This window comes from Oncorhynchus mykiss, chromosome 6, assembly GCF_057628025.1.
Source record: "Oncorhynchus mykiss isolate SJ-2025 chromosome 6, ASM5762802v1, whole genome shotgun sequence".
Taxonomy (NCBI): Eukaryota; Metazoa; Chordata; class Actinopteri; order Salmoniformes; family Salmonidae; genus Oncorhynchus; species Oncorhynchus mykiss.
This window is the reverse complement of record NC_143027.1, coordinates 9,217,669-9,238,730: the sequence shown is the minus strand read 5'-3', so window position 1 is coordinate 9,238,730 and position 21,062 is coordinate 9,217,669. Positions and strand designations below refer to the sequence as shown.

Sequence of the window (21,062 nt, the reverse complement as noted above, 5' to 3'; positions counted from 1 at the left end):
GCTGAGGTCTGGATGAACAGCTGAGATCTCGATGAACAGCTGAGTGGTAGAATCAGGTGTGGTAGCACTGGGTTTGAACAGAAAAGTGTGAATAACGCTGTGGATCATCAAGAGCAATTTTGATAACTCCTGATAGAAACACTGCTACAAATGACAAACTGTTGAGAAACGGCTGTAAAATACAGTCATTGGACAAGTGCAAAATAATTATAGACATATTTACAAATCTGAAACTGGATAGGTGTTCTAAATTCTTGAATACAAAACTTCAGCTACAAATGTCCTAAGTAATGCTGTACACAGCTGTCCAACTCCAGTAAAATAATTGTCTTCATTAATAAATGGCAGTAAACAGTAAATATGAAAACAGGTGGGAGTACTCACAGATTTGGAACAGAACATTTATTTTAACTATTGATAGTGTGCGAAGTACCATGAGCGTGCATTTGAATTGGCATAAGTTGTTTGTCAGTTCCACATGGGCCAGCTTGCATTTCTCTGAGACAGGCGCACGCCCTCAATCCGTCACTCTGACATATAGCACAGTGTCCCTGGGCAGTACTGTAGGGACGGCGTGCATCTCACGGATGAGAGCAACGACCTCTTTCTTCCTTGAGGGTCTGAGAGCTGGTCTCTCCTTCGTTCTAGGAAGATGCGCACAGTAAAACACACCACCAACACACTCACTGCCACTTGGCTGCCACTCCATGAACCCAAAGGTTATTTTAATAAATACAAAATAAGCACTGTGAGTCAAAACTACACACTAAAGAGAATGGTCCAAATGTACCCTCCTTCAGTTCCGAAGGCAGTGACACTGACCATTAAACTACGAACCTTGTTATAAACATGTCAACTTGTCAACACACTATTTAACTGGACAATCTGGTGATGACAGAAAGCTTTCGTTGCACAGTTTTTGTTGTTAATTCACTCAGTACTGATTGAATGTTTATTTATCTTGTTTGGTTAAAAATAAATCGTCTGAAACAGTTGATGTGTTGAAAACAATCTCATTTACAGTGCATTCGGAAAGTATTCAGACCCCCTGACTTTTTCCACATTTTGTTACGTTACAGTCTTATTCTAAAATGGATTAAATAAAACCTTTTCTTCATTAATCTACACACAATACCCCATAATGACATCACAATACCCCATAATGACATCACAATACCCCATAATGACATCACAATACCCCATAATGACAAAGTGACAACAAGGTCTTAGAAGTTTTAGCAAATGTATATAAAAAAAATACAGAAATAACTTATTCACATAAGTATTCAGACCTTTTGCTATGAGACTCGAAATTGAGCTCAGGTGCATCCTGTTTCCATTGAGCATCCTTGAGATGTTTCTACATCTTGATTGGAGTCCACCTGTGGTAAATTCAATTGATTGGACATGATTTGGAAAGGCACACACCTGTCTATATGAGGTCCCTATAGTTGACAGTGCATGTCAGAGCACAAACCAAGCCATGAGGTCGAAGGCATTGTCCATGGAACTCCGAGACGGGATTGTGTCTAGGCACAGATCTTGAGAAGGGTACAAAAACATTTATTCAGCATTGAAGGTCCCCAAGAACACAGTGGCCTCTGTCATCCTTAAATGGAAGAAGTTTGGAACCACCAAGACTCTTCCTAGAGCTGGCCACCCGGCCAAACTGAGCAATCTGGGGAGAACGTACTTGGTCAGTGAGGTGACCAACAACCCAATTGTCACTCTGACAGAGCTCCAGAGTTCCTCTGTGGAGATGGGAGAACCTTCCAGAGGACAATCCTCTCTTCAGCACTCCTCCAAATCAGGCCTTTATTGTAGAGTGGCCAGATGAAAGCCACTCCTCATAAAAAGGCACATGAGAGCTGCTTGGAGTTTGCCAAAAGACACCTAAAGACTCTCAGACCACACCATGAGAAACAAGATTCTCTGGTCTGATGAAGCCAAGATTGAACTCTTTGGTCTGAAAGCCAAGCGTCACATCTGGAGGAAACCTGGCACCATCCCTATGGTGAAGCATGGTGGTGGTGGCAGCATCATGCTGTGGGGATGTTTTTCAGCATCAGGGACTGGGAGACTAGTCAGGATCAAAGGAAAGATGAGTGGAGCAAGATGAAAACCTGCTCCAGAGCGCTCAGGACCTCAGACTGGGGCGAAGCTTCACCTTCCAACAGGACAACAACCGTAAGCACACAGCCAAGACAATGCAGAAGTGGCTTTGGGACAAGTCTCTGAATGTCCTTGAGTGGCCCAGCAAGAGCCTGGACTTGAACCTGATTGAACGTCTCTGGAGATACCTGAAAATAGCTGTGCAGTGACTCTCCCCATCCAACCTGACAGGTTTTGAAAGGCTCTGCAGAGAAAAATGAGAGAATCTCCCCAAATACAGGTCTGTCAAGCTTGTAGCGTCATACCCAAGAAGACTCAAGTCTATAATCACTGCCAAAGGTGCTTCAACAAAGTACTGAGTAATGGGACTGAATACTTATGTAAATGATTAATTTCAGTTGTTTATTTTTATTACATTAGGAAAAATGGCAAAATAATGTCTGTTTTTGCTTTGTCATCATGGGGTATTGTATGTAAATTGATGAAGGAAAAAAACTATATAATCCATTTAAGAATAAGACTGTAGAGTAACAAAATGTGGAAAAAGTCAGGGGGTCTGAATACAGTCCCATTACTCAGTACTTTGTTGAAGCACCTTTGGCAGTGATTATAGACTTGAGTTTCTTGGTCAAGTTATCAATATGCTGTTTAAAATTCAACTTTTCATCTAACCAAATCCCAAGATACTTATAGGAGGTCATCCTATCAATTTGCTGGCCTTTTATAGTTAAAATCTGCACGTGACTCCATCTGTTTACTTTCAGGGAAGAGAAAACCATGATCTTTGTTTCCCTTTCATTAAAGCACACGTTTCAATTGGAAAAGCTGCCTTTGAAAAACATGAAAGGTCAACTGTAACAATGCCCATTGCATGATGTATTATAAATTAGCAGCGTGGCAGATTCCCAAAGTTTGGTGTTGACTATGAACTTTACTTAGCTAGGTAGCTAGCTAGCTATGCTTTGTGGAAGAAGGTGGGATGTAAGTTATTGTTGAGTCGTTATACACAAATATTCCACATGAAGGCAGTATTTAAGTCATGGAACATTTTCTACTGCAACGTGACCCTAATGAACTACCGTCCGTGCATGCATTATAACATTAGCTTAAATAGTACTCACACACAACTACTTAATGTTTCTAAATTATTTCTTTATAAATTATTATTCAGACTGCTATGGGATCCCCCATGGCTCCTAACTATGCTAATTTGAATGTGGGTTACATGGAGAAACAGTCCATTCTCAATCCTCTCAAAAATATTTTCTTGCCTAACGTTATTATTTGGAGTTGGTACATGAATGATATTTTTGTTCTATGGAGGGGTGATGCAAAACAGCTCCAGGCGTTCCATGCTTTTACTCTTGTTCTGAGCACCTGAGATTTACTATGCAATCTGACACACGTCAAATCAGTTTCCTTGATATTCTGATCTTGTGTTAGGAAAATGTTCTATCCACTGATCTTTACAGGAAATATACTGATTGTAACAGTTTGTTGAGGGCTGATAGCTGTCGCCCACTTCCATTGAAAAACAGTTTGCCCTACAGCAAATTCTGTTGAATCGAAGGAATTTGCATTCAAGTAGAGGGGGTACACAAATGGTCATATTAGTACTGCCATTGATCAAATCCAAAACAAATTGAGACATGATGTCTTTCAAGGACAGTCGTGCAAAAAGAAGCATTATTGTGTTCTTACTACCCCCAATTAAAAGTGCTTTGAACAAATTAAGGGAATCGTTCACGAACATTGGCACATTCTAAGATCCGATGACAGTATCGGCAATGCGTTTTCGGACCCTCCCTTGGTCGTATTCTTGCGGTGCAGAAGCTTACAGATGGTAGGCAATTAGGGTCACAGTTATGAAAACGTAGGACACTAAAGAGGCCTTTCTACTGACTCTGAAAAACACCAAAAGAAACATGCCCAGGGTCCCTGCTCATCTGCGTGAACGTTGCCTTAGGCATGCTGCACAGAGGCATGAGGACTGCAGATGTGGCCAGGGCAATAAATTCCAAATGTCCGTACTGTGAGATGCCTAAGACAGCGCTACAGGGAGACAGGACGGACAGCTGATAGAACCTGTTCACCGGACGTGCTACCTGTCCCAGACCTGCTGTTTTTAACTCTCTAGAGACAGCAGTAGCGGTAGAGATACTCTGAATGATCGGCTATGAAAAGCTAACTGACATTTACTACTGAGGTGCTGACCTGTTGCACCCTCAACAACCACTGTGAATATTATTATTTGACCCTGCTGATCATCTATGAACATTTGAACATCTTGGCCATGTTCTGTTATAATCTCCACCCAGCACAGCCAGAAGAGGACTGGCCACCCCTCATAGCCTGGTTCCTCTCTAGGTTTCTTCCTAGGTTCTGGCCTTTCTAGGGAGTTTTTCCTAGCCACCGTGCTTCTACACCTGCATTGCTTGCTGTTTGGGGTTTTAGACTGAGTTTCTGTACAGCACTTTGTGACATCGGCTGATGTAAGAAGGGCTTTATAAATAAATACATTTCATTGATTGATCATCCTCGCAGTGGCAGACCACGTGTAACAACACCTGCACAGGATCGGTACATCCAAACATCACAGCTGCGGGACAGGTACAGGATGGCAACAACAACTGCCCGAGTTACACCAGGAACGTACAATCCCTCCATCAGTGTTCAGACTGTCCGCAATAGGCTGAGAGAGGCTGGACTGAGGGTTTGTAGGCCTGTTGTAAGGCAGGTCCCCACCAGATATCACCGGCAACAACGTAGCCTGTGGGCGCAAACCCAACGTCGTTGGACCAGACAGGACAGGCAAAAAGTGCTCTTCACTGATGAGTCGCGGTTTTGTCTCACCAGGGGTGATGGTCGGATTCTGATTTATCGTCGAAGGAATGAGCGTTACACTGAGGCCTGTACTCTGGAGCGGGATCGATTTGGAGGTGGAGGGCCCGTCATGGTCTGGGGCGGTGTGTCACGGCATCATCGGACTGAGCTTGTTGTCATTGCAAGCAATCTCAATGCTGTGCGTTACAGGGAAGACATCCTCCTCCCTCGTGGTACCCTTCCTGCAGGCTCATCCTGACATGACCCTCCAGCATGACAATGCCACCAGCCATACTGCTCATTCTGTGTGTGATTTCCTGCAAGACAGGAATGTCAGTGTTCTGCCATGGCCAGCGAAGAGCCCTGTTGGATCGGAGGGTGAGGACTAGGGCCATTCCCTCCAGAAATGTTTGGGAACTTGCAGGTGCCTTGGTGGTAGAGTGGGTTAAAATCTCACAACAAGAACTGACAAATCTGGTGCAGTTCATGAGGAGGAGATGCACTGCAGTACTTAATGCAGCTGGTGGTCACACCAGATACTGACTTGTTTCTTTTGATTTTCACCCCCCCCCCCCCCCCCCCTTTGTTCAGGGACACATTATTCAATTTCTGTTAGTCGCACATCTGTGGAACTTGCTCAGTTTATGTCTCAGTTGTTAAATCTTATGTTGAATATGTTCATACAAATATTTACACATGTTAAGTTTGCTGAAAATTAACGCAGGTAACAGTGAGAGGACGATTCTTTTTTTCTGAGTTTATATATAAAATATAGCTAGCTAGCCAACATGTAGTTCTGTCCTTGAGCTGTTCTTGTCTAATGATGTTCTGTATTATGTCATGTTTCATGTTTTGTGTGGACCCCAGGAAGAGTAGCTGCTGCTTCCGCAACAGCTAATGGAGATCCTAATAAAATACCAGTATCTGTGGTGTATCATTACGTTAGCTAGTTGGCTAACATTACAGCTGCTGGCTAGCTGGGTACCTAACGTTAGCCAATCAAAACAAAACCACATTCAGGTCACTAACAACAACTAACCCATTTTTCAAGTTGGACAATTATCTGTATGCATTTATTGATTAACCTCAGCTTGAGAACCAACATATAGCTATCTATAGTAGCCTAGGTTTGTCCTGAACCACTTCCTATCATGGCTGGCTGCTGCCTCGATGGTGTTGTTGAGTTGCTGGCCCGGTTTGAGAGAACTCTGAGATTCAGTTGAAAAGAGATGTTAGCATTGTCAAATACTGCAAAAAGGTAACACATCGTTGGTTCTTAATGGACGGAATTGTGCACGTCAAATTTAGTAAATTCATAATTGTTTTATTCCAATGGTCACTTTATGGACGCTACGTTCTCATTTTAATCTGACGTCTAGAATTTGAGCTAGCTAGCCGCAAGTAATACTCTTAAAACGAAACTGCTAACCACCCTGTTAAAAAACCTGGTATGTTGTTTTCGGTAAAAGACGGACGGCACATGACGAGAGGCTGGGAGTGCATTAAATCAGAGATCCATATAACGATGGGCCTTATTCAATACAATTGCTCATCATGTGTGGCTGGGATCATTCAAAAACATTGTTATTGTTGTTGTGTAAGGATGTAATACAATGTGAGGGCCTACATTTGGACATCCACTCAACAAGCACTTGTTGAGCTTGAGGTGGCTAAAATCTTTTCACATGATCACCCCGTCCCTTAAAACATCCCCTACTCTCTGATTAATGGGTCACTATAAGTCTTAAATCTCCAAGGACATTGTTATTATATATATTTAAAAATTGTATAAATTTATAAAATATGTATTATAGGCGCGACAATAGCTGTTGGTTGAAGCTAACTGTTAAATTCAAATCGCCCTACCATGATATCTAAGCAAAAATGACACCAAACTCTATGAAAATTTGGCAAATCAACTTGAATGGAGGTACACAACACATGAAAACAGTCTGTCATCGATCCTCATCCACAGTAAAATGTCACCACTCCTACCCGCAGACTGCGCCCTTGCTTTTATAGAGTGCATCAAATCAAACTTTATTTGTCACATGCGCCGAATACAATGTGTAAACCTTAACATGAAATGCTTACTTACAAGCCCGTTTAACCAACAGTGCAGTTCAAGAAGAGTTATGAAAATATTTACCAAATAAAGTCAAGTAAAAAAATTATTAAAAAGTAACACAATAAAATAACAATAACGAGGCTATATACAAGGGGTACCGGTACCGAGTCAGTGTGCGGGGGTACAGGTTAATCGAGGTAATATATACATGTAGGTAGGGGTGAAGTGACTATACATGGATAATGAACAGAGTATCAGCAGTATATACGTACGTGACTGTGTCCTGACTTAATGAATGCATGCAGCACCACGTATGGAACAATTGTTCGAAGAGGACATTTAATCTGGAGGAGAGCTGAAATATAAATGCATTCGGTAATACCTTCTACCTTGGGACCTGATGTCAGAAATCAATTAACTTCAATAAAATAATAGACAAGACCAGGGGAAGAGTAGGTCGGCAATACTCTTTCTGGATCAGAGCGTAATCTTATCATGCATGACCAACTTTTCTTGACCAAATGTACATGGTCCTTTATGCTTATATCCAGTGGTGGAAAAAGTACCCAATTGTCATACCTGAGTAAAAGTAAATATACTTTAATAGCTAATCACTAAAGTGAAAGTCACCCAGTAAAATAGTACTTGAGTAAGTCTAAAAGTATTTAGTTTTAAATCTACTTAAGTTTGAAAAGTAAATGTTATTGCTAAAGTATATTTAAGTATCAAAAGTAAAAGTATACATCGTTTCACATTCCTTATATTAAACAAATCAAACAGCACGATTTTCATGATTTGAAATTTTTACGAATAGCCAGGGACACACTCCAACACTCAGAAATATTTTACAAACGAAGCATTTGTGTTTAGTGAGTCCTCCAGATCAGAGGCAGTAGGGATGACCAGGGATGTTCTCTGTTTAGTGAGTCCTCCAGATCAGAAGCAGTAGGGATGACCAGGGATGTTCTCTGTTTAGTGAGTCCTCCAGATCAGAAGCAGTAGGGATGACCAGGGATGTTCTCTGTTTAGTCAGTCTGCCAGATCAGAAGCAGTAGGGCTGACCAGGGATGTTCTCTGTTTAGTCAGTCTGCCAGATCAGAAGCAGTAGGGCTGACCAGGGATGTTCTCTGTTTAGTCAGTCTGCCAGATCAGAAGCAGTAGGGCTGACCAGGGATGTTCTCTGTTTAGTGAGTCCTCCAGATCAGAAGCAGTAGGGATGACCAGGGATGTTCTCTGTTTAGTGAGTCCTCCAGATTAGAAGCAGTAGGGATGACCAGGGATGTTCTCTGTTTAGTGAGTCCTCCAGATTAGAAGCAGTAGGGATGACCAGGGATGTTCTCTGCTTAGTGAGTCCTCCAGATCAGAAGCAGTAGGGATGACCAGGGATGTTCTCTGTTTAGTGAGTCCTCCAGATCAGAGGCAGTAGGGATGACCAGGGATGTTCTCTGTTTAGTGAGTCCTCCAGATCAGATACATTAGGGATGACCAGGGATGTTCTCTTGATAAGTGTGTGCATTGGACCATTTTTCTGCCCTGCTAACCATTCAAAATGTAATAAGTACTTTGGGTGTCAGGGAAAATGTATGGAGTAAAAAGTACATTATTGTCATTAGGAATGTAGTTGAGTATTTTTTTAAATGTTTTTATTTCACCTTTATTTAACCAGGTAGGTCAGTTGAGAACAAGTTCTCATTTGCAACTGCAACCTGGCCAAGATAAAGCAAAGCAGTGCGACACAAACAACAACACATGGAGTTACACATAAACAAACATACAGTCAATAACGTAATAGGAAAAAAAATCTATATACAGTGTGTGCAAATGAGGTGAGATTAGGGAGGTAAGGCAATAAATAGGCCGTGGTGGCAAAGTAATTACAATTTAGCAATTAAACACTGGAATGGTAGATGTGCAGAAGATGAATGTGCAAGTAGAGATACTGGGGTGCAAAAAGCAAAAAAAATTAAAATAAATAACAATATGGAGATGAGGTAGTTGTTTGGGCTATGTACAGATGCAGTGATCTGAGAGCTGCTCTGACAGCTAATGCTTAAAGTTAGTGAGGGAGAATGAGTCTCCAGCTTCAGTGATCTGGTTTGGCGACGAATATGAAGCGAGGGCCAGCCAACGAGAGCATACAGGTCGCAGTGGTGGGTAGTATACGGGGCTTTCGTTACGTAAAGTACAGCTACTCCAAAAAACTACTTAAACAGTACTTTAAAGTATTTTTACTTAAGTGCTGTACCCCACTGCTTATAACAGGCAATAGTAGCAATGGCTCCCTGACCTGGGTTTAACTACTATTTACTGTATTTAAGGAAGTATTTAGACAACATTTGTTTGAAAATACTAGTAGTTAAATGTTGGAATGTATTTACAACTACTTCAAGTACTAATACATACTGTTATACATGAACATAAATACATACTGTTAGACATAAACATAAATACATACTGTTAGACATAAACATAAATACATACTGTTAGACATGAACATAAATACATACTGTTAGACATAAACATAAATACATACTGTTAGACATGAACATAAATGCATACTGTTAGATATAAAGATAAATGCATACTGTTAGACATAAACCTACACAAGTATTTGAACCCAGGTCTGAAATGTATAGGGGATGTTTTTTGTGTATTTTTTTGTACTGGCCGTAACTTTTTTTTTGTACATAATGTTTCCGCCATCGTTTCCTTTGACCAAAAAGAGCTTCTGGACATCAGAACAGCGATCACTAACGTCAATTTGGATGAAGATTTCTACTTCAATGAGGCGGCAGCACAGGACACACTGCTCACTCCGGACCAGGCCCTGATCCCTGACACTCGGAAGAGAAAGAGACTGTGACATAAAGGCTGACGTGCGGGTTGATTAAACTACAGCGATGAGTAAATAATCCACCTCTACCCTCTGTTCTATTGGCGAATGTACAATCTCTGGAGAACAAAATGGACGAGCTCCGTTTGAGACTTTCCTATCAACAGGACCTGAAGAACTGCAATATCCTATGTTTCTCTGAAACATGGCTGAGCAAGGACTGAAGCTGTTTTTTCTATGCATTGGCAGGACAGAACGGCAGCGTCGGGTAAGCTCAATGGGGGTGGTACATGTCTCTTTGTTAACAACAGCTAGTGCACAATCTCTAATGTTAAATCTTGAAGTACTGCTCGCCAGAGTTAGAATGCCTCATGATAAGCAGTAGACTATACTATTTACCAAGGGAGTTTTCATCTGTAGTATATTTTTTGTAACTGTCATCACAAACCGATGATGGCACTCAATGAGCTGTATAGGGCCATAAACAAACAAGAAAATGCTTTAGTGGCCGGTGTTTTTAATGCAGGAAAACTGAAATCCGTTTAACCTTATTTCTACCAGCATGTCACCTGTGCAACTAGAGGTGAAAAAACTCTAGATCACATTTACTCCACACACAGAGAGGCATACAAAGCTCTCCCTCACCTTCCATTTGGCAAATCTGACCAAATCTCTATCCTCCTGATTCCTGCTTACAAGCAAACACTCAGACAGGAAGTACCAGTGACACGCTCAATGGGGAAGTGGTCCAGTGAAGTGGATGCTAAGCTACAGGACTTTCGCTAGTCTGCCATATGTTCCAGGACTCATCCCATGGTATTGAGGAGTTTACCACGTCAGTCACTAGCTTCATCAATAAGTGCATCAACGATGTAATCCTTGACAGTGACCGTACATACATACCCCAAACATAAGCCATGGATTACAGTCAACATCCGCATTGAGCTAAAGGTTAGAGCTGCCCGCTTCCAAGGAGCGGTACACAAATCCGGACGCTTATAAAAGAATCCTGCTACGCCTTCCTGACAAACCATCAAACAGGCAAAGCATCAATACAGGACTAAGATCAAATCTTACTACACAAGCTCTGATGCACGGATTACAATGGGAAACCCAGCCACCAGCTGCCCAGGGACGCAAGCCTACTGTACCAGATATACTAAATGTATTCTATGCTCGATTCGAGAAAACAAAACTGAACCATGGGTGAGAGCACCAGCTGCTCCGGACGACTATGTGATCATGCTCTCCGTAGCCGATGTAAGTCCTTTAAACAGGTTGACATTCACAAGGCCACAGGGCCAGACTAATTACCAGGACGCATACTCAGGGCATGCGTTGACCAGCTAGCAAGTGTCTTCACTGACATTTTCAACCTCTCCCTGACCCCGTCTGTAATACCTACATGTTTCAGCAGACAACCATAGTCCCTGTGCCCGAGAATACCATGGTAACCTGTCTAAATTATTATATTATTATTATACTTTGAAAGGCTGGTCATGGCTCACATCAAGACCATCATCCCAGATACCCTAGACCCACGTCAATTCACATACAGCCCCAACAGACACTATCTCTATTGCACTCCACTCTGCACGACAGTGGTAGTCTGATCACAGACGACGATGAGACAGCCTATATGGTGGAAGGCTGAGACCTGGCAGTGTGGTGCCAGGACAACAACCTCTGCCTCAATGTCAGCAAGACAAAGGAGTTGATCGTGGACTACAGGAAACGGAGGGCCGAGCACACCCCCATTCACATCAATGAGGCTGTAGGGGAGAGCTTTAAGTTTCTCGGTGGCAACATCCTTAAGGACCTATCATGGTACAAACACACCAACACAGTCGTGAAGAGAGCTCCTCTTCCAGGAGGCTGAAAAGATATGGCAAAGGCCTTCAGATCCTCTAAAAGTTCTACAGCTGCACCATTGAGTGAATCTTGCCTGGCTGCATCACTGCTTGATATGGCAACTGCTTGGCTTCCGACCGCAAGGCACTACAGAGGGTAGTGCGTACGACCCAGTACGTCACTGGGGCCAATCTATCTGCCATCCAGGACCTTTAAACCAGGCGGTGTCAGAGAAAGGCCTTATTTGACTCATCACATATGCTGCTGCTACTGTTTACTATCTTTGACTTTATTCCTAGTTATATGTACACACAGTATATCTAATGATGCTATAATTCTAAAATGAGTCTAGACAGCCTCTTTTTTGTTGTTGTCCCAAAACAATTGGTTCGATTGACGCCTGAGTGTAATAAGAAGGTGTTTAATGACAACTTGAATAATTGATCAAGTCTGAAAATGATTGATGAGACTAGTTATAAGAATAGGCTGAAGACTTATAATTCTGGCAATACAAGACAATGACAAGTTGACTACACATTACAAAATGTCCCTGTACATTTACAGTAACATACTGGTAAACAGAGTTGCCAGCTACATTATAATTTTGTTTTACAGCAGGGGTACTTTACTATGTTTTATAGCAGGGGTACTTTACTATGTTTTACAGCAGGGGTACTTTACTGTGTTTTACAGCAGGGGTACTTTACTATGTTTTACAGCAGGGGTACTTTACTATGTTTTACAGCAGGGGTACTTTACTATGTTTTATAGCAGGGGTACTTTACTATGTTTTACAGCAGGGGTACTTTACTATGTTTTACAGCAGGGGTACTTTACTGTGTTTTATAGCAGGGTTACTTTACTATGTTTTACAGCAGGGGTACTTTACTATGTTTTACAGCAGGGGTACTTTACTATGTTTTACAGCAGGGGTACTTTACTATGTTTTATAGCAGGGGTACTTTACTATGTTTTACAGCAGGGTTACTTTACTGTGTTATACAGCAGGGGTACTTTACTATGTTTTACAGCAGGGGTACTTTACTATGTTTTATAGCAGGGGTACTTTACTATGTTTTACAGCAGGGGTACTTTACTATGTTTTACAGCAGGGGTACTTTACTATGTTTTATAGCAGGGGTACTTTACTATGTTTTACAGCAGGGGTACTTTACTATGTTTTATGGCAGGGGTACTTTACTATGTTTTACAGCAGGGGTACTTTACTATGTTTTACAGCAGGGGTACTTTACTGTGTTTTACAGCAGGGGTACTTTACTATGTTTTATAGCAGGGGTACTTTACTATGTTTTACAGCAGGGGTACTTTACTATGTTTTATAGCAGGGGTACTTTACTATGTTTTACAGCAGGGGTACTTTACTGTGTTTTACAGCAGGGGTACTTTACTATGTTTTACAGCAGGGGCACTTTACTATGTTTTACAGCAGGGGTACTTTACTATGTTTTACAGCAGGGGTACTTTACTATGTTTTACAGCAGGGGTACTTTACTATGTTTTACAGCAGGGGTACTTTACTGTGTTTTACAGCAGGGGTACTTTACTATGTTTTACAGCAGGGGTACTTTACTATGTTTTACAGCAGGGGTACTTTACTGTGTTTTACAGCAGGGGTACTTTACTATGTTTTACAGCAGGGGTACTTTACTGTGTTTTACAGCAGGGTTACTTTACTATGTTTTACAGCAGGGGTACTTTACTATGTTTTATAGCAGGGGTACTTTACTGTGTTTTATAGCAGGTGTACTTTACTGTGTTTTACAGCAGGGGTACTTTACTGTGTTTTACAGCAGGGGTACTTTACTATGTTTTACAGCAGGGGTACTTTACTATGTTTTACAGCAGGGGTACTTTACTATGTTTTACAGCAGGGTTACTTTACTGTGTTATACAGCAGGGGTACTTTACTATGTTTTACAGCAGGGGTACTTTACTATGTTTTACAGCAGGGGTACTTTACTATGTTTTATAGCAGGGGTACTTTACTATGTTATACAGCAGGGGTACTTTACTATGTTTTATAGCAGGGGTACTTTACTATGTTTTACAGCAGGGGTACTTTACTATGTTTTACAGCAGGGTTACTTTACTGTGTTATACAGCAGGGGTACTTTACTATGTTTTACAGCAGGGGTACTTTACTATGTTTTACAGCAGGGGTACTTTACTATGTTTTATAGCAGGGGTACTTTACTATGTTATACAGCAGGGGTACTTTACTATGTTTTATAGCAGGGGTACTTTACTATGTTTTACAGCAGGGGTACTTTACTATGTTTTACAGCTGGGGTACTTTACTATGTTTTACAGCAGGGGTACTTTACTATGTTTTATAGCAGGGGTACTTTACTGTGTTTTATAGCAGGGGTACTTTACTGTGTTTTATAGCAGGGGTACTTTACTATGTTTTACAGCAGGGTTACTTTACTGTGTTTTACAGCAGGGGTACTTTACTATGTTTTACAGCAGGGGTACTTTACTATGTTTTATAGCAGGGGTACTTTACTATGTTATACAGCAGGGTTACTTTACTGTGTTTTATAGCAGGGGTACTTTACTATGTTTTACAGCAGGGTTACTTTACTGTGTTTTACAGCAGGGGTACTTTACTATGTTTTACAGCAGGGGTACTTTACTATGTTTTACAGCAGGGGTACTTTACTATGTTTTACAGCAGGGGTACTTTACTGTGTTTTATAGCAGGGGTACTTTACTATGTTATACAGCAGGGGTACTTTACTATGTTTTACAGCAGGGGTACTTTACTATGTTATACAGCAGGGGTACTTTACTATGTTTTACAGCAGGGGTACTTTACTATGTTTTACAGCAGGGGTACTTTACTGTGTTTTATAGCAGGGTCACTTTACTATGTTTTACAGCAGGGGTACTTTACTATGTTTTATAGCAGGGGTACTTTACTATGTTTTACAGCAGGGGTACTTTACTATGTTATACAGCAGGGGTACTTTACTGTGTTTTACAGCAGGGGTACTTTACTATGTTTTATAGCAGGGGTACTTTACTATGTTTTATAGCAGGGGTACTTTACTGTGTTTTATAGCAGGGTTACTTTACTATGTTATACAGCAGGGGTACTTTACTATGTTTTATAGCAGGGGCACTTTACTATGTTTTATAGCAGGGGTACTTTACTATGGTATACAGCAGGGGTACTTTACTATGTTTTACAGCAGTGGTACTTTACTATGTTTTACAGCAGGGGTACTTTACTATGGTATACAGCAGGGGTACTTTACTATGTTATACAGCAGGGGTACTTTACTATGTTTTATAGCAGGGGTACTTTACTATGTTTTACAGCAGGGGTACTTTACTATGGTATACAGCAGGGGTACTTTACTATGTTTTACAGCAGTGGTACTTTACTATGTTTTACAGCAGGGGTACTTTACTATGGTATACAGCAGGGGTACTTTACTATGTTTTACAGCAGGGGTACTTTACTATGTTTTATAGCAGGGGTACTTTACTATGTTTTACAGCAGGGGTACTTTACTATGTTTTATAGCAGGGGTACTTTACTATGTTTTACAGCAGGGGTACTTTACTATGGTATACAGCAGGGGTACTTTACTATGTTTTACAGCAGGGGTACTTTACTATGTTTTACAGCAGTGGTACTTTACTATGTTTTACAGCAGGGGTACTTTACTATGGTATACAGCAGGGGTACTTTACTATGTTTTACAGCAGTGGTACTTTACTATGTTTTACAGCAGGGGTACTTTACTATGTTATACAGCAGGGGTACTTTACTATGTTTTATAGCAGGGTACTTTACTATGTTTTATAGCAGGGTACTTTACTATGTTTTACAGCAGGGGCACTTTACTATGTTATACAGCAGGGGTACTTTACTATGGTATACAGCAGGGGTACTTTACTATGTTTTACAGCAGGGGTACTTTACTATGTTATACAGCAGGGGTACTTTACTATGGTATACAGCAGGGGTACTTTACTATGGTATACAGCAGGGGTACTTTACTATGTTTTACAGCAGGGGTACTTTACTATGTTTTACAGCAGGGGTACTTTACTATGTTATACAGCAGGGGTACTTTACTATGTTTTACAGCAGGGGTACTTTACTATGGTATACAGCAGGGGTACTTTACTATGTTATACAGCAGGGGTACTTTACTATGTTTTACAGCAGGGGTACTTTACTATGGTATACAGCAGGGGTACTTTACTATGTTTTACAGCAGGGGTACTTTACTGTGTTATACAGCAGGGGTACTTTACTATGTTTTACAGCAGGGGTACTTTACTATGTTATACAGCAGGGGTACTTTACTATGTTTTACAGCAGGGGTACTTTACTATGGTATACAGCAGGGGTACTTTACTATGTTTTACAGCAGGGGTACTTTACTATGGTATACAGCAGGGGTACTTTACTATGTTTTACAGCAGGGGTACTTTACTATGTTTTACAGCAGGGGTACTTTACTATGGTATACAGCAGGGGTACTTTACTATGTTATACAGCAGGGGTACTTTACTGTGTTATACAGCAGGGGTACTTTACTATGGTATACAGCAGGGGTACTTTACTGTGTTTTACAGCAGGGGTACTTTACTGTGTTATACAGCAAGAAAACCAGTCCTGTGATATGCAATACAGAATATTACTTTGCTCTATAAAGAAAAAATCTACTTTTACAAAGTGTAAACCATAACTATGGTTAGGCATGCTGTTTTTTTTACCCTTAAAATATGTGTTGGGCAGGGAACAAAATGTAAGCCTATTCCCTCTAAAGTCCAGCAATGCAATTTTAAAAATATCCAAGTAACTTACGACAAAATCAAATGCAATAGTCATGTTTATGCCCCGGGAGGCTTTTTTCCTCCTTTTTCAGGAACTGTTAACTGTTAACTGGACTTCATCTCTCCTCAGTGAGTTAACGTTGCGTTGTGCATTTTTGGACTTTAAATACATGATATACAGTATACCCATTGGTTCTTGAAGAATGTAACTTATAAATGCCTCATCTGCTTAGTTCAACTGTCATACCTCATCAGAACACAAAATATAAGCATGTTTTACCTCAAAGTATATGTCAATGTAAATGTAAACAAACACTGCATATCCTGAAAACATGGTAAAAAAAAACTATAGTTTTGATATCATGTATGGTCAGTCCTTGCATCCATAGTTCTGTCTATGAATCTGAGAGTGGTTACATTTCTCCAGCCCTATCCCTCAGGTTTTTACCAAAACAGAGACGTGGTGCCGCATCGTTATTGTTTGAACTGCAGATTGCCTCTTTAAGCTTCCATAAATGGAGCACAGAGAGCAGCTGTGGCTACAGGCTAATGGAGTGCACAAACAACTGCATTTCAGTCAGCAGCCAGAGCTTATCGTGCTGAATTTTCTTTATTTAGGTCCTGTCCCCAGGAGTAGAATTCAAATAGATTTTCTAAATTCGGCATCATATGGAAAATCATTAGACAGCACATCACACTGCTTGCACCATTATCTTGCACTACCTGTTGCATACCCTCATATTGCACTGTTCATTCAGTCCCTTCCATTCCTTGAAAATGACCACATTTGGCTCCCATCCTCTCACTTTGGCAACATCAATAGAAATGAACAAGACCACTGAGGCCAAATCAATTCTAACTAACAGAGAAGGAAGTAAATATCACACAATGTTGACAAACAATGCCCCCTGGAAATGTAAATTCACTTTGAAAGAGCTCCAAATAATATTTCATTGAATTTGATAGACCAAAAAAAAAAAAGACCACAGCATTGTATTCTCCTCATTCACGATAGACTCTCTGAGCGACTGTAAAACTGTAACAAATCATCCCCCATGCTTTCCCTCAGCCAGTCACTAACCTCCAGAAAGCGAACATGACCAATGCGTTCCCCGTCACCCCCAGTGTTCCAATGATACACACGAAGAAGGCCACGATGTAGTGGACATGGTCTGGGACGTCCACCTTCTTGAAGAAGCTGTGCTGAACTTGATGCTGCTCCTCCATGTTGCTCGCCTGGCCCTGGACCATAGGGGTACCAGCATCTGTCCAGTCCACTCCAACGTTCCCCAGCTCCCTCTCGCTGGCTCTAGTCGCACTCTCTCTCTCCCTCTCTCAAACTCCCCCCTCTATTTTGCTGTATCTCTCTCTCATACACACAACCACTCTTTGTCTCCATCTGTCTCTCTATCTCAGTCCCTTCCCTCTTTCTCATCTCTCTCTCTCTCTCTCTCTCTCGCTCTCTCTCTCTCTCTGTCTTTCTCTCTCTCCAAGCCACCTCACGCAAAGCAGATTCAGTCCCATCACTGTGTGCGATTATGTCAGACCCATAATGTCATCCACCAGCTACAGGCAGCAGGCAGGCAGCAGTAGCCCGGACACAGACAGGCAACAACCCTAACCCGAGCCCAACGACCCTAACCCGAGCCCAACGACCCTAGCCCAATGACCCTAACCGTAGCCCAACAACCCTATCCCGAGCCCAATGACCCTAGCCCTATGACCCTAACCCTAGTCTAACAACCCTAGCCCAATGACCCTAACCATAGCCCAACAACCCTAGCCCAACGTCCCTAGCCTCAATGACCCTAGCCCAATGCCCCTAACCCTAGTCTAACAACCCTAACCATAGCCCAACAACCCTAGCCCAATGCCCCTAACCCTATCCCAATAACCCTAGCCCAACGTCCCTAGCCTCAATGACCCTAGCCCAATGCCCCTAACCCTAGCCCAACCACCCTAGCCCAATGCCCCTAACGCTAGCCCAACCACCCTAGCCCAATGCCCCTAACCCTAGCCCAACCACCCTAACCCAATGACCCTAACCCTAGTCTAACAAACCTAGCCCAATGACCCTAACCCTAGCCCAACCACCCTAGCCCAATGACCCTAAGCCAATGACAGTAAACCTAGCTTTTTGTGCGACCTGACCAAATTCACATAGACATTTGAGTTATAGATCTGGCATTCTCATTGAAAGCAAGTCTAGGAAGCGGTTGATCTGTTCTATGTGCACTTCCTGTTCTAAGTTTTTGCATCTTTTACTTTGGGTTTTGTACACCAGCTTTAAACAGCTGGGAATACAATATTTTTGGTTATGGGAAAGGTATTTCACAGCAGTTTCGATTGTACATAAATATTCTGAAATATTCTTATTTATTTTGTCACATTAACTGAAATTAGGCAAACCATTTGAATTTGAGCAACCAGGAAATGTGGGTGCAATTTCTGCATAGTGCACCTTTAAATATACACTATATATACACAAGTATGTGGACACCCCTTCAAATGAGTTGCTGTTCGGGACCGATGTGTGCTGAAGCGTGTTAAAATAGTCTGTTCTTGGTTGCAACACTCACTAGCGAGTTCCAAAGAGACCCATGACCTTAACCCCATCGAACACCTTTGGGAAGAATCCGACTGTGAACCAGGCCTAATCACCCAATATCAGTGCCCAACCTCACTAATGCTCTTGTGGCTGAAAAGAAGCAAGTCCTCGCAGCAATGTTCCAACATCTAGTGGAAAGCCTTCTCAGAAGAGTGGCAGCTGTTCATAGCACCAAAGGAGGGACCAACTCCATATTAATGCCCATGATTTTGGAATGAGATGTTTGCTGAGCAGGTGTCCGCATACTTTTGGTAATATAGTGTATCTGAATATAGTTACTTAAAATGTGATTTTGTAGTCATTACTCAAACCGATAGTCACAGTGACCCTGAAGGTCTGTATCACAACCAGCTGTGATTGGGAGTCCCATAGGGCAGGGCACAATTGACCCAGCGTAGTCCGCGTTTGGTCCGTGTAGGCGTCATTGTAAATAAGAATGTGTTGTTAACTGACACGCCTAGTTAAAGGTTAAAAAAAAATGTTTTTAAATATGTAAAAGAGAAGTGGTTCCCAAACTGGGGTCGCGGCCCCATATTATAATACCTTACACATCTAAATGAAAATGATTCCAATCTAAAAGATCTAATTCAACCAGAGAGCGCCCTTAGATCATGGGATATGGCCGCACATGACCATTGCACTTGAGTCATTCCCACCGTGAGTGGCTAGGCCTGCTACGTTATGAAACCACACACTACTGCAGAGACTTTGATAGTACCCGACACAATTAATAAGGTGAAAACAATGTGTGGGGGATGCAGAGGCACAGAAACTCCTATAAATACCTTTGTCAGAAAACACTGTTATACGAAGAATGTATGCTATTGTTAGCAATCAAGAGGAAACTGACTGAACGACTCAAAAACTGCCCGGTTTATGCTCTCCAAACGGACGCTAGCTGTGAGGGCCGAGATGCCCATGCATTGACTTTTGTTCGCGATACATGTCGGGGGATGCTATTCACGAGGACCTATTTTTCTGTCTCACGATTCCCGAGCATGAAACGGCACAGGGGATGTTCAATGTGCTGTGTGGCTACATTGACGATAAACTGAGTCCATGAGATCGAATGGTGGGTTTTTGCACAGATGGGGCTCCATCTATGGTGGGACAGCGGTCAAGCCTCTGCACTCTAGTTATGAATGAGTCTCCCTCTGCGATATGGACGCATTGTATGATAGATAGCAATTGGCGGCAAAAGAGCTGAGCACAGAACTCGGAGATATACTGCAGCTGCGCGCACGCCTTTTCGCAAAACTATGTGGAGATATGCATTTAGGGAAAATACAAAAACATTCTACAGATGAGTGACCGAATCAGTGTATTCAGACGGAAGAATTCTAATTGGGAGAGTCTTTCAAACGCGAGCCCCTTTCCCTCGGCAGTGCATGTTTCTAACAGAAAACAGCATCACTATGTGTCCCACACGGGTGTTGACTGCTCAACTCCAACGCTTGGAAGAGCAGTTTGGGACATACTTCACAATCCGTTTGACTGTGATCCTGTCTCAGTTGACATGCCGGTAAGTGAAATCGAACAGCTGACCAAATGCATTCACGGGTCACTACGTAATTTTGCGTTAAATGCCGCATTCAAAACAACTGGGAACTCTGAAATCAATTCAAGGCGTTTTATTGGCATGGGAAACATATGTTAACATTGCCAAAGCAAATGAAGTAGATAATATACAAATGTGAAATAAAAAATGAAAATGAACATTACACTCACAGAAGTTCCAAAAGAATAAAGACATTTCAAATGTCGTATTATGTTTATTTACATTGTTGTAACAATGTACAAATGTTTAAAGTAAAAAAGGTAAAATAAATAAGCATAAATATAGGTTGTATTTACAATGGTGTTTGTACTTCACTGGTTGCCCTTTTCTTGTGGCAACAGGTTACAAATATTGATGCTGTGATGGCACACTGTGGTATTTCACCAAGTAG

General features: G+C 41.6%; 1 protein-coding gene across 1 annotated transcript in view; it reads right to left on the bottom strand.

Moving 5' to 3' along the window:
* Window positions 1-18,033, bottom strand: part of opn4xb (opsin 4xb) — a 30,281-nt gene extending 12,248 nt beyond the window's left edge. Inside the window, exon 1 of the mRNA XM_021605184.3 lies at window positions 17,587-18,033. Coding sequence (XP_021460859.2) covers window positions 17,587-17,756 — 170 coding nt within the window. The 5' untranslated portion in view covers window positions 17,757-18,033. The remainder of the gene's footprint in view (window positions 1-17,586) is intronic.
* Window positions 18,034-21,062: the final 3,029 nt, after the last annotated feature.